Raw genomic sequence first — 14,308 nt, forward strand, 5'->3', positions numbered from 1 at the left:
CATAAGTGGCTCTGCTTGTGCAAGCTGGAAACCTGCAGTCCTGACGGACGCCCCTGCTGCTTCTTCACCACCCATGACCCTCCTGACCACCACAAGCCCAGGGCCTTCTCTTTATGTCTCCTTCTCTTTTCTCTGTCTCTACTTCCATCGTCCTACTCTGTGGCTGCAACAGGACTTACCTGGGTGAATCCAGCCACTTTCTTCGTGGTCTTTGCACACCCATTTTTGTCCCCTATAAACTGCTCTCACCCCAGAAGCTGGAATGCCTCCTCAATATGCTAAAGTCATCAGGGTAACGGGACCCCCATCTTTCTGCCTAAAACACTGGAGTGGCTTCCCGTGGCTCTCAGGATAAAGACCCAATTCCTCATCACAACTTCGGAGTCCCACCGTGTACCCCGGGCCCCTTCCCCTGCACGCAGCATCCCCTGATCGTCCACGGCTCCCCAGCCTGGCCTTGCTCTGGCCTCTGCAGCTCTGACCCACTCTTCTCTCTGCTGGAGTGCTGCCTGACACCTTCCCCACCGTCTCCCCTGCCAAGCTGAGCAGCATCATGCCTCAGATATCCTCACATCTGTTCTCCCTCCCGGTGTCACCTGGGTGCCGAAAGGGACTTCTGAGACAAGTCCGGTCAGGAGGTTTCATGCTGTCGGTGGGGCCTTTATGGGTGGAAGGACTCCTTAGAGGTTGCCAAAGATGCGGATGGGGTTTTGGGGTGGGGCCACCACTATGCCGGTGATTATTTGTATTGCCAAGTAATCATTGCTAACCCATGTGATTCTAGAAATAACCAAAGTAACCTCAAGGTGTTAATATCTAGAGGTCTCTTTTTTTTTTTTTTTTTTTTTTGGGACAGAGTCTCATTCCGTCACCAGGCTGGAGTGCAGTGGTGTGATCTCAGTGCACTGCAACCTCTGCCTCTCAGGTTTAAGCGATTCTCCTGCCTCAGCCTCCCTAGTAGCTGGGATTACAGGCACACGCCATCATGCCCGGCTAATTTTGTTTTGTATTTTTTGTAGAGACGGGGTTTCACCATGTTGGTCAGGCTGGTCTTGAACTCCTGACCTTGTGATCCGCCCACCTCAGCCTCCCAAAGTGCTGGGATTACAGGCGTGAGCCACTGCGCCCGGCTGAGGTCCCTTTTTAAAACCCAATATTGGAGAAACGGGTGACAAAACTGTAAATTACACATAAAGATCAAGCTAAGGCATTGACATGCGCATGGCTTTATCTCCTTCTGTGTTATTTTCCAACTGTTTTATATCATGATGATATTTACTCAGAAAATGGGAAAAGAAAAAAAGAGTCTTTCTTAAAAGCCCATTTATTTCCCCCTAACTTGCAATGACCTTTTTGACGTGATGTTATGGAATCTTAATTTACTACCTGCAGTCATTTATTTGCCCAAAATTCCTTTTAATTCCATTTTTCATTCCATTGTGAATGGCTTATTTAAAAATCAATGTGTTCTTTGTCCTCTGCGACTGTCTCTTCGATGTTTAGCCTCTGAGACGTGTTCAATCACAGCTCCATCTCATCCATCTGTCTTCAGTGCTCGAAGTTTACTTCTCGGTAATACCTTGCACGCCGTCACTCGGTGTTGGGGTCCTTTGAAATCGCCATTCATTCTTGAGAGGAACGTGGTGCCCGGAAACTGGAGATGGCACCATGGAGATTCAGAACCTTCACGCGGCTCCTGCGATCAGATCGTCAGCCAGCACCCATGCACGGGGAGGTGGAAACATGAGATGGTCCTTGAAGTGAAAAAATTATCCGAGGGTGGTGAGAGGAACATCTGAAAAGAATATCTGGAAGGAATGTTCGCTCCCTGAACTCTCATGCTTTCTTTTAAATATCTGCCAGCTGGAGGGAGATTCAGAGGCAGGAATGAGGTGGCTGGATCTTTGATCATGGCCATTTGCCACCAGGACCATGGGGAGAGGACGGGAGGCTTGGGCTGGGCTGAGCCCCTCACCTGGCCAAAGCCTGGGCCCAGCAGCATTGACCTCACCTGGAAGCCTGCTCAAAATGCAGAATCTCAGATCCCACCTTAGACCTGCTCAATCAGAGGCTTTATGTGAACAAGCTTTTCGGGTGATCTTGGAGCACCTTTAAATTTGTGAAGTACTGGGCTGGAGGATAGAGCAGGTGCAGCCCCAGTCATAGGATCAGGAGGTGGACGTAGCCAGCCAAGGCCAGAGGAGAAAAAAGGGCCTTACAGAACAGTGCTACTCAAAGTGTGGTCCCTGGACCATTGCCCATTTGCAAACATCCTTCGTGATGTAAGGACAGAAATGGAAATAAATGGAAGCTTTCATAGCAAATTGACATTGCTGGACACCCATGCTTGCCTTTTGTATGCATTTTTTTTCATTTCATTTTTATTTTTTATGAAAAGAATTTGTTCAAGACAGATTGAAAATTAAGTGGGAGCCAGGCATGTTGGCACACACTTATAATTCCAACTGCTCAGGAGGCCGAGGTGGGTGGAGGATCACTTGAGCCCATGAATTGGAGGCTGTAGTGAGCTATGATTGCTCCACTGCACTCCAGGCTGGGCAATAGGGCAAGACCCCATGTCTAAGAAAGAGAAGAAAATTAAGGGGGTTGGGGGAGTCTTAGTCCTTTATCACAGATAGTTGCAGAAGCACAGCATGTAGGCTGTTAATTCATACAAGGCAGTGGCTGGATATTTGGGAAACAGCCGGTCTGGGGCCAGAGAGAGAGGCTGGCTTTGAGGATGGCACAGATGGAGCCATATGGGGTGGAGAACATGCGGGGGGATGAGAGCCTGGAGCAGGGGCAGTGAAGGCTGGGGAGGCCCCAGGGCACACGGCATCCACCCCTGCCACAGCAGAGATGGGGGCTGATAGGCTCCTTGATGATTCTCCTGGCTGTTGTGGCCACGTTCGTCCCTGGAATCAGGCCGGCAGGTACAGCGTGGCCTCCTAGTGAGATGTCAGTTCTGGTCCTCCCTGAAACCCTCCCTCAGTGTCCTCAGAGCCTCCATCACTTGCCTGCGCCCGCCTCTTCTGTTAAAAAGAACAAATGCCCAGCCTCCTTCAGACCCCAGACTATGTTGGACTATTGGGAACAGTGACTGTAGGATGGCACAGTCACCTCCAACATTTCTGCAGCAGTTCTGGTAGAACCAGTGATGGAGGGCCCCCAGCCCCACTTTCCATGAGGATCTCACAATGCAAGCCTGCCCGAGGTGGGTCTGATCGGGAATCCCCTGCCTGCTAGGAGTCCACAGAGTGCAGTGGAAACTCACTGCAGTTCCAGGAATCATAGACCCAAGCTCAGACCTCAGCCCAGCCACAAGCCAGCTGCAGGGTTGGAGCTACTGGGACTGCTCACGAAGGCCCATTGTGCAAATCTCCTCCCAGCTCCACATTCAGTGACGTCACAGAGGTCCCTTCAGTTCAGCCACGGTGGGAGTATTTACCCCACGGAAGTTCACAAACACTGAAACAGGGCTCTGTTTTTTATTGGGCAGCCAGGCTACCACGAAACCGGGCAAAAGTTACGAATCTATCTTTGCTTCAACTTTCCCGTCTGGGAAATGGGGCTGGTGCTAAACAGGTACCTTTGTCACTGTCACCTTTCCCTGGGGCTCTTCCGTCTTTCTAGGCACCAGCATCGACTCCCAGTTAGCTCCTGCTCTGAAACTCCTTGTCCTCAGTTTGGGGGACTCTGTCTCTTCTGGGGCAAAGGGCAGTGCCGTGACCTCCTGTGGGTTTTGCGTGCCGTGAATTCAGAGGTTTTTGATACCTTTGAAGCCTTTCTTCTGCTTCTTGCAAAATATCCCTTTCCTGAGGCAATGACAGCGACAGCTGTAAATGCTGGAATGGAAGAAAGGGTGTGTGTTTGGGGAGGGGTCACCGGATAGTGCATTACAGTAGTTCATATCTTCTGCCTCTGGAACTGGGAGGTGGGGCTGAACATGCAGTCACAGAGTGACAGGACCAGAAAGATCCCCGAGGTGAGGATGACGATAGTGACAATAGTAATAATAATATGATGATTATAATGGCAAGCACCAGGCAGTGTTCCCAGTACTGCTCTAAATAGCTTGAGATTTACATTTATTTATTGTTTTATTTATTTGAGAGAGGGTGTCGCTCTGTCACCCAGGTTGGAGTGCAGTGGCGCAATCATAGCTCATTGCAGCAGACTTGGGTGATCCTCCCACCTCAGCCTCCCAAGTAGCTGGGACTACAGGCATGTGCCATAGCACCTGGATAATTTTTTTTTTTTTAATTTTTGGTAGAGACTGGATATGCCTATATTATCCAGTATGGTTTACGTTAAGAATTAGTTTAATTCTAATAACAACCAGAAGAATAGGTACATTATGTGCCCATTTATCAGATGAGAAAATCAAGACTTGTCCAAGCACAGGGCTGGTGAATAGTGGAGCCACTGCCCCACCCCCTGGAGAGATGTGACACGCCTGGGGTGCCCGGTTCCACCTGATACCAGCTCTGAGCACTGTTTCACACCAAGCACCCCCATCAGCCCTTCAAGGACCTTGTTTAGATTTGTGGGTGTGCTAGTCCATTTCACATTGCCATAAAAGAATACCTGAGGCTGGGCAATTTATAAGGAAGAGAGGTTTTTGTGGCTTGTGTTTCTGCAGGCTCTACAAGAAGCATGGCACCAGCATCTGTTCAGCGTCTGGTGAGGCCTCAGGAAGCTTTTACTTATGATAGAAGGGGGGGTAGGTACATCACACAACGAGAGAAGGAACAAGAGAGAGGTGGAGATGCCAGGTTCCTTTAAACAACCAGCTCTCTCCTGAACTAATGAGAACTCACTTATTACCAAGCCTTTCATGAGGGACCAAAATACTTCCCACCAGGCCCCACCTCCAACATTGGGGATCACATTTCAGCATGAGATTTAGAGGGGACAAATATCCAAACCGTATCAGTGGATGTTTCTTACACTACCACCATCTAATTTAAAAAGCAAATCTGGCTGGGTGCAATGGCGCAGGCCTGTAATCCTAGCACTTTAGGAGGCTAAGGCAGGAGGATCACTTGAAGCCAGGAAGTGGAGGCTGCAGTGATCTATGATTGTACCACTGCACACAAGCCTGGGTGACAGAGTGAGACCCTGTCAAAAGAAAAAAAAAAAAAAGTAAATCTGTCTTCATGTCTTCAGAAAATACACAATGTTTCCTGCAGGAAATTACAGTTCAGAACAAAGGAAATTGTCACTTAGTGACATTTAACATTGCTCCTTTTTCAGCAGGGAGCTCAGCATTGCTGATGACCCTTGGCTACCTCCCCTGTGGGGTGCTCTTAGCTTCAAACTGTTTTTCCTCCTTCCCTTGCCTCCCCTCCTCCTTCCCTCTCTCCCTTCCTTTTTTTTTTTTTTTTTTTTTTTGTTTTTTTTTTTGTGAGATGGGTTCTCGCTCTGTCACCCAGGCTGGAGTACAATGGCGTGATCTCGGCTCACTGCAACCTCTGCCTCCCGGGTTCAAGTGATTCTCCTGCCTCAGCCTCTAGAGTAGCTGGGATTACAGGCGCCCACCACCAGGCCTGGCTAATTTTCTTGCATTATTTGCAATACTTTGTGCCATATACTGTGCTAGACCCTGAGGCTACAAGCATAGAATGAGAGAAACCCCATCCTTCTTTCTGAGTTGAAAATGTATTAAGGGGGGCCGGGCACGGTGGCTCACACCTGTAATCCCAGCTCTTTGGAAGGCCAAGGTGGGAGAGTCACTTGAAGCCAGGAGTTCGAGACCAGCCTGGGCAATATAGTGAGACTCTGTTTTTACAAAATATGAAAGAATTAGCTGGGAGTGGTGGTGTGTGCCTGTAGTCCCAGCTACTTGGGAGGCTGAGGTGGGAGGATTGCTTGAGCCCAGAAGGTCAAGGTTACAGTGAGATATGATCGTGCCACTGCATAAGTGGCAGGTCCTGGGCTTGAGTCCTTACAACAACCAGAGAGGCAGTGGCAGTGGTTGTTACTGTAGTGAAATGACCACAGGTATTATGCCCAGTGCACACATAAGAAAACTGAGATTCAGAGTGGCCCAGTGAGCTGCACAGGGTCTTGCTGCCTGTTAATAGCAGAGCTGAACTCAACCACGATTCCTCCTCACCCCACAGCCCAAGGTCTCATTGTGCCCAAAGCCTACGCTTGTCCCCTCTGTGTTTCCTGCCAGGGAGCCCCGCCACTGGGGGCACTCAGCCCTTGCCCAGAACCACTGCCAAGCCCTAGCCAGGCCCAGAGGGCGGCCAAGACCCTGCAGATTCTGCAGATCTGGTGTCTTCCTTGCTGAATCTGGTGGACAGTCTCAAGTCTGTGCAAGGAAACCAGCTCTTTCCAGAATGACAACACTGCGTCATAGAAAGATGGGCAGGTCCAGGCTTGGAGCTCAGCTTCCTCTCTTAGATGTGAGCAGGTCAGCAGCACTATTCACAATAGGAAAGTCATAAAATCCACCTAAATGCCCATCAGTGGTAGACTGCATAAAGAAAATGTGATACGTACACACCATGGAATACTACACAGCCAGAAAAAAGAATGAGATTGTGTACTTTGCAGCAACGTGGATGGAGCTGGAAGTCATTATCCTTAGCAAACTAACACAGGCAGAAAACCAAATACTGCATGTTCTCACATGCAGGTAAGAGTTAAATGATGAAAACACATGGACACATAGGGGGAACAACAGACACCAGGGCCTACTTGAGGGTGGAGGCTGGGAGGAGGGAGGGGATCAAAAAGCCATCTATCAGGTACTATGCTCATTACCTGGGTGACAAAATAATCTGTACACCAAACCCCTGTGACACGCAATTTACCTCTATAACAAACCTGCACACGTACCTGAATCTAAAATACAAGTTAAAAAGAATTAAAAGCTGGCCGGGTGCGCTGGCTCACACCTGTAATCCCAGCACTCTGGGAGGCCAAGGTGGGTGGATCAGATGAGGTCAGGAGTTGGAGACCAGCCTGGGCAGCATGGTGAAAGCCTGTCTGTACTAAAAATTCAAAAAGGGCAGCATGGGTGTGGTGGTGCATGCCTGTAGTCCTAGCTACTGGGGAGTCTGAGGCGGAAGAATAGCTTGAATCCAGGAGGTGGAGATTGCAGTGAGCTGAGATCGCGCCACTTCACTCCAGCCTGGGTGACAGAATGAGACTCTGTCTCAAAAATAAATAAATAAATAAATAAATAAATAGGAAGTGAGCAGGTTCTATGGCCTTCACGATGCAGCTCAAACAGTACCACCCCGAGAAGCCTCCGCTGGTCCCTGCACCAGTGGTTTTCAACCCGGGCTGTACATTCCAGCCCTGCTCCCCACCCCCCGTAATTAAAAACTCCCGTGGTGGCTTCACTGTGCAGCCAAGCTGAGAACCACTGGGCTTGACCAGGCGTTCACACGCCATCCACACAGACCGAATCCCGCCCACCACCTGCTGCTATCCACACCCATTTGTTTCTATCTTGTCTACGTCTGCTTTCACGGCAGGGGCAGAGTTGAGTAGTTGTGAGCATATGGCTTGCAAAGCCTCACGTATTTACTATCTGAACCTCTACAGCAAAGGTTCACCAACCCCTGGACTAGATAATTATTGGCCCTGCCAACCTTCTTCATATCCTCCTGGCCTGAAACTTAGCACATGAAGCCACGGTTATTTGTGTATGGGTAAAACCAACAGGAGATCCTTGAGGGCAGGGGTCTCTCTGGCTGGTCCCTCTGGCCCCCAAGCCCAGCACAAGGCCTGGGTCTCTCCTTGGCAGGTGTTACTGGATATGTCAGCTGTTGAGTGTGGGGTTCTGGGCAGCAAGGCTTGGGTGATTAGGGAGGGAAGGTATTGTGCCAGGCTGGACTGACTATCTCCTTAGACATCAGCCCCTTTGCTCATAGGGCCCCACTTCCCAAGGCTGAGGCTCCCAGCAGAAGCCAAGGAGGTGCCCAGCTTGAGGCCTGGAGGAAGATGAGATTTCAGAGAAGAAACCAGGAGAGACCAGGCATGGTGGCTCATGCCTGTAATCCCAGCATTTTGGGAGGCTGAGGCGGGTGGATCACCTGAGGTCAGGAGTTTGAGACCAGCCTGGTCAACATGGCAAAAACCCATCTCTACTAAAAATATAAAAAAATTAGCCAAGCATGGTGGCACACACCTGTAATTCCAGCTACTTGGGAGGCTGAGGCAGAAGGATTGCCTGAACCCAGGAGGTGGAAGTTGCAGTGAGCCAAGATCACACCACTGCATGCCAGCCTGGGCGACAGAGTGAGACTCCATCTCAATAGCAATAACAATGAAAAGAAACCAGGAGAATTGGGAGCCAAGGATGGATGGAGGGGTTGGTTCATGGTCAAGGCTGTGAAAAGCAGGAGGATGTTGGAAGCCCTTTATGTAATAGGACTGACCTCTGTTGACTTAGAGGTGCTGAACGTGGCCAGGGAGGTGGTGTTCTAGGGTGAGGACGGGGCTGTTATCTGGTCCACCCTCCCATTTAATGTTTGAGTTCAGTTATGACTTCATGATTGGCGATACTCTAGTCCTAAGCACCTCTGCTGATGGAAACTCACCACATGCACCATTATTTGGAAGAGTCAACAAAAATGAGGAAACACCTAAATGTCTACCAATGGGGGTATTGAATATTAATTATTCTTTTATATACAGCTATAAGAAAAAAAAAGGTGAGTGAGATCTAGGTGTACTCAAATGAAAAATTTCTGGATAGTTAAAAAGAAAATCAGGTTCAAAAATGTGTTTAATTTGAGTCTATTTGTGTAGAAAAAGTATTAATTCTGAAAAAAAAAAAAGTACCAAACTGCTAACAATGTTGATCCCATTACATGTAGATGTGATTATAGGGGGACTTTTGCTGTCTCTGGTGTTGGAGGTTTTTTGTTTGCTTGTTTTTGAAACAAGCTTGTGTTATCAGGAAAATAGCCAAGATTTTTTATTAAAAGACTTTTTTGGGCCAGCCACGGTGGCCCACGCCTGTAATCCCAGCACTTTGGGAGGCCAAGGTGGGTGGATCACCTGAGGTCAGGAGTTCGAGACCAGCCTGCGCAACATGGTGAGACCCCCGTCTCTACTACAAATACAGAATTAGCTGAGTGTGGTGGCACACGCCTGTGATCCCAGCTACTTGAGAGGCTGAGGCAGGAGAATTGCTTGAACCCAGGAGGAGGAGGTTGTGATGAGCTGAGATCGCACCACTACACTCCAAACTAGACAACAGAGTGAGACTCCATCTCAAAAAAAAAAAAAAAAGACTTAAAAAAAAAAGACATTATCCTTTTGTTGAACTGAAATTGGTCTTTCTATGGCATCAACACACATTCCTTTGGTCTAGGGCCACCCAGGCTACAGGCAAAATTTATAAGCAGAAAATGTTCAGAGTATGTTTCCTGGGAAGTACAGCCCTAGCCCCTTGGTGCAGACAGTCCTTGTGTAGTGTTATTCAATGCCTGACCTTTTTTACTTTTTGAGACAGGGTATCACTCTATTACCCACACTGAAGTAAGGTGATGAGATCATGGCTCACTATAGCCTCTGTCTCCTGGGCTCAAGTGATCCTCCCACCTCAGCTTCCTAGATAGCTGGGACCACAGGAACACATCACCACACCCAGCTAGTATTTGTAAAGACAGAGTTTCACCATGTTGCCCAGGCTGGTCTCAAACTCTTGGGCTCAAGCAATCTGCCTGCTGCAGACTCCCAAACACTGGGATTACAGGCATGAGCCACCACACCCAGCCTCACCTGCCATTTTCTAACTAGGGTGCAAGCTTGTCTTCCCTACTAGGCTGGAAGAACTCTGAGGGCAGAGGTTATGAAATAGACATTCCTGTCCTCCACACAGCATCTGGTGCCAACAGAGAAGGTCCTCAGGAAGTTCCTGGTGAATGAGCAAATGAATGAATGAATGATTGGCGACTATCAATATATGAGTATCTCTCTCCCTTCTACTAAGGATACTTTGGCATTGCTAGCTTGTCACTCTCACTTTCCCCTGTCTTCTCCTTCAGCTCAGGCTTCCCGGATGTGCAACTAGGAATAAGAGGTGATGGGAAGAGTCAGGGAACAGAGATAGGGCATTTACTTTGGAAAGGATTGAGCCTTCCTTGCATGAGAGAAGAGGAGATAGCAGTGGAAAGACAGAGAGGGTGGGGAAAAGGGAAAATGCCACACCAAGGACATTGAAGGGAGTTTAGGGGAAGTGTTGAAAATGAGACGAAGACAGACGGAGAGAGATTTTAGGACAGCTGCAAGACAAGTGAGAGAAAAGAGAGGGATGGAGGAAAAATGTCAAGCTGTGTGGGTTGGAGCACCTACTGTGTGCTTTAGGAGAGACAATAATGATTGGGCTTTTTTTTTTTTTTTTTTTCTCAGACGGGGTCTCATTTGTTGCTTGGGCTGGAGTGTAGTGGTGTAATAACAGTTTACTGCAACCTCGATCTCCTGGGCTCAAGCAATCCTCCCACCTCAGCCCAGACCGTAGCTGAGACCAGAGGCACACACCACCACACCACATGTGCTGGCTTATTTTTAAATTTCTTCTAGAGATGGGGTTCTTGCTATATCGCCCAGGCTGGAGTGCAGTGGTGTAATCATGGCTTACTGTAGCCTTGATATCCTGGGCTCAAGCAATCCTCCTGCCTCCTGAGTAGCTGGGACTAGAAGCGCACACCACCACTCCGGCATGCACTGGCTTCTTTTTTGATGTTTTCTAGAGATGACGATCTTGCTATGTTGCCTGGGCTGGTCTTGAACTCCTGGCCTCAAGTGATCCTCCTGCCTTGGCCTCCCAAAATGCTAGGAAAATGGACATGAGCCACCACGCCCAGTCAGGAGTTGTTCTTACTTGAGAGGATTAGATTGTGTTTCTATAATGTGATGCCCCTTTGGACTGGACTGTGTGGAGCTCAGGAATTTACCTGGGTTACAAATGCATGTGTGCGATGAGGAAACACGGCCCCACCCATTCTCAGGCCCAGCCATCAGTGGGACGCGTGTGAGGGTCTAAGTTTGGAGCTGTGTCAGAGGCCAGGGGCCTGCCTCCACTGCCCAGGTCCTCAGCAGCCTCTGCTCCATGCTTCTCCTTTGCTGCCACCCCTCAGAGGCTGCTCCCTCTGGGACCACTGCAACCCTGAGATGATGGAGGAGAGAGAAACCACACTGAGAAGTTCTTGCAATTGTTGGTGGGAAAGAACACTGTGCCAGAATTTGGGAGACAGGGGCTTTGATAGTATGCAGAGTTATCTTTAGAAAGTGTTTTATTGGGAGGCTGAGGTGGGTGGATCACCTGAGGTCAGGAGTTCGAGACCAGCCTGGCCAACATGGTGAAACCCTGTCTCTAATAAAAATGCAAAAACTAGCTGGGCGCAGTGGCGGATGCCTGTAATCCCAGCTACTTGGGACGCTGAGGCAAGAGAATTGCTTGAGCCTGGGAGATGGAGGGTGCAATGAGCCAAGACCATGCCACTGCACTCCAGCCTGGGCAACAGAGCGAGACTCTGTGTCAAAAACAAACAAACAAACAAACAAACAAAAAAGGTGTGTTTAAATATAGTTAAGAAATGCTTCCCAGAGTCGAGCACAGTGGCTCATGCCTATAATCCCAGCATTTTGGGAGGCAGACACAGGAGGATCCCTTGAAGCCAGGAGTTTGAGATCAGCCTGGACAATACAGCAAGACCCCATCTCTATAGAAAAATTTAAAATTAGCTGGATATGGTAACACACACTTGTAGTCCCACCTACTTGGAAAGGTAAGGTGGGAGGATTGCTTAAGCCCAGGATGTTGGAGGCTGCAGCAAGCTCCGATTGTGCTATTGTACTCCAGCCTGGGCGACAGAGTGAGACCTTGTCTCTGGGGAAAAAAGGTGCTGCTTAGCGAATAAAAGCCTGTTGCCCTCCATCAGAAAATAAAGTAGTCAAAAAGAAGCCTCTGGAGTTAATTCCCTATATTCATTATGTAGGGATAATCACCATTAACCTTTTGGTGTATATTTTGCCAAAATAATTTCTGTGCATTTCGATGTATAATTCTGAAAACAAATGAAACTGTAAACATCTTTTGTAATATACCATTCGCACATAATTGATGCTCCTCTTTTTGACAGAATGATGGGTTTGCCTCCCTATTCCGCCTCTGATTGATCAGCTACATGGCACTGGGTTGGTCACATCACTTCCAAAAGCCTCAGTTTCTTCATCAATAGAATGGGAGTAATGATGCCCATCTCACGGGGTTGTGGTCAAAATCTCGCAGGGCGGCAGGTGGAAAGTTACTTTGCAAAATGTTCTCCAAAGAAGGGAAGACTGCACTTTTTCAGATCCTGGGTCTCTGCCCACTCATCCTTCTCTTTCCTACCCAGGTTTTTTTTTTTTTTCTCTCTTTCCAGGATGGAGAAGAGGGACGGGAGCGAGGAGGAGGACTTTCACTTAGACTGCCGCCATGAGAGATACCCTGCCCGTAAGTGGCCTGTTTGTGGGTACCTCCTACGACAGATTCGTGGGCTGCAAGAGGAAAAAGAATCCCTGGAGATGAGTCAGGCCAGCCCCCACCCCCCACTGCACCCTGCATTCTCCCACAAACACGTTACAGATGAGGAAACTGAGTCTGGTGTCTCAGGGTAGCAAGCCCCTGCACGCAGCTCTCCCCACAGCTTTCCCAGTCGGGGTGGGATGCTAAGAAAGAAAGAAAGAGATGGGAGTTCCAGGCAGGCAGGGAAAACCCAGCTCAAGGCCAGGCCTGGGTTAGCCACTGGCCTGAGGGAGGACAGTCCTGGCTAGAAGGAGCCGAGGCAGGGCGGTGACCGTGGACAGGAGTCGTTTGAGCTGTGGATACTCTTGGCAGCTTAGATGCGTTCACTTCAAACACTTTGCTGTGGGGCACACCATGAGGCAGAATCTAGGGCACTGCTCAAAAAACAAATGTCAGGATCAGAAAGCAAAGCAGAGAAGAACCAAGGTAAGATTAAAGTTAAAATGGTCAGATCTCGGCTGAGCCTGCTGAATGCCCACCACGTGTTCCCCGCTCCATCCCACTCTGTACTAAGGGCTTTTCATGCCTGATCTCATATCCTTGCTTACCCCCAGCCCCTACAGCTGGGATTGTTGCCTAGACTTTGCAGATGAGGAAATTAAGGCTCAGAGAGGTGGAGTAACTTGCCCAAGGTCACATAGCTTAGCTAGTCACTGGCAGAGGAGTCACAGCAGACACTGTCAGTGCCCTGGCCACCTCTCTCAGACCTTTAGGAAGCTCCAGTGGCATCTATCTGTATCTGCATCTCTGTGCCTGGAGGCTTCCCCACTTCCACCCGTAGAAGGCTAGAAGTGCCAGGGAAGTTGGTGTATAGATACCCCAGCTCCCTCACCCTGGAGTGGGATCCCCCTGAGGCATGTGCTCTGCAGTTTCTCTGTAGGATAAAGAGTCAATGATCATCAGGTTTAGTGGCTCTCCCTTCCCATCCCTGTCCCACTTTTCCTCTCTGCCCAATTTCCCTGTTCCTTGTAAATATATCACTGGCATTCAAATTCTTATCTGTGGGTCTGCTGCTGGGGAATCCAAACTAAGAAGGCAGAGATTTAAACACAGGTCTGTCTGATTCCAAATCCTGTGATCTTAGTAACTGAATGAGAAATGGCTCTGCTAGTGGGGAGGAGACAGTGGTGAACCAAGAAGCTTGGGAGGAGGCCTTGTTAGAGAAGAGGAGAGGAAAGAAAGCCCGATTTTGGCCTGTGAGGGGCAGGGTACAGTGCTGAAGTGAACCGTGGGCTCACACATCATTGTTTCATGTTTGTGCTAGCATGGAGGGCTTCCTGGAAGAGGGGATCAGAAACCAGGGGATGGATGTGTTTGGAGACCTCCTGCTGCAGGGACAACAGAGTGAAGAAATCATCAGAGAGGGGCTCGGGAAGCACACAGCAGGGATAGAGGCTGAGAATCCTGAATGTCCTCAGCTCCCTTATTTGGCAGTGAGCCTCCCCAGGCTCCTTGCAGAACGGGCAGGAAACCCTGAGTGGAAAGAGGCCTTGGGGCTTGTATTAGGGGAATCTGGGGGCCTCGGTGGAGGTCCCTGCCACTGAAAGAGTCAAGGCACTATGGCCCTAAAAGTAGTACCTGGAATTAAGAATGAGAGTTCTCAGGGTCAGAGGAAATGGCAAAACCCCTCTACCCCACCCCCAATCCCAGTGTCCACAGCCCTCCCCCCACACCCAATCCCAGCCTCACAGCCCTCCCTCCACACCCAATAACAGCCTCACAGCCCTCCCTCCACCCCCAATCCCAGCCCCACAGCCCTCCCTCCACCCC

General features: G+C 49.3%; 1 protein-coding gene across 2 annotated transcripts in view; it reads left to right on the forward strand.

Moving 5' to 3' along the window:
- The window catches only part of GSG1L (GSG1 like), a 95,932-nt gene that overhangs the window by 67,035 nt on the left and 14,589 nt on the right, over positions 1-14,308 (forward strand). For both annotated transcript variants that reach the window (XM_025370927.1, XM_025370928.1), the window contains exon 5: positions 12,396-12,466. In XM_025370927.1, coding sequence (XP_025226712.1) covers positions 12,396-12,466 — 71 coding nt within the window. The remainder of the gene's footprint in view (positions 1-12,395; positions 12,467-14,308) is intronic.

Source organism: Theropithecus gelada, chromosome 20 (assembly GCF_003255815.1).
Source record: "Theropithecus gelada isolate Dixy chromosome 20, Tgel_1.0, whole genome shotgun sequence".
Classification (NCBI taxonomy): domain Eukaryota; kingdom Metazoa; phylum Chordata; class Mammalia; order Primates; family Cercopithecidae; genus Theropithecus; species Theropithecus gelada.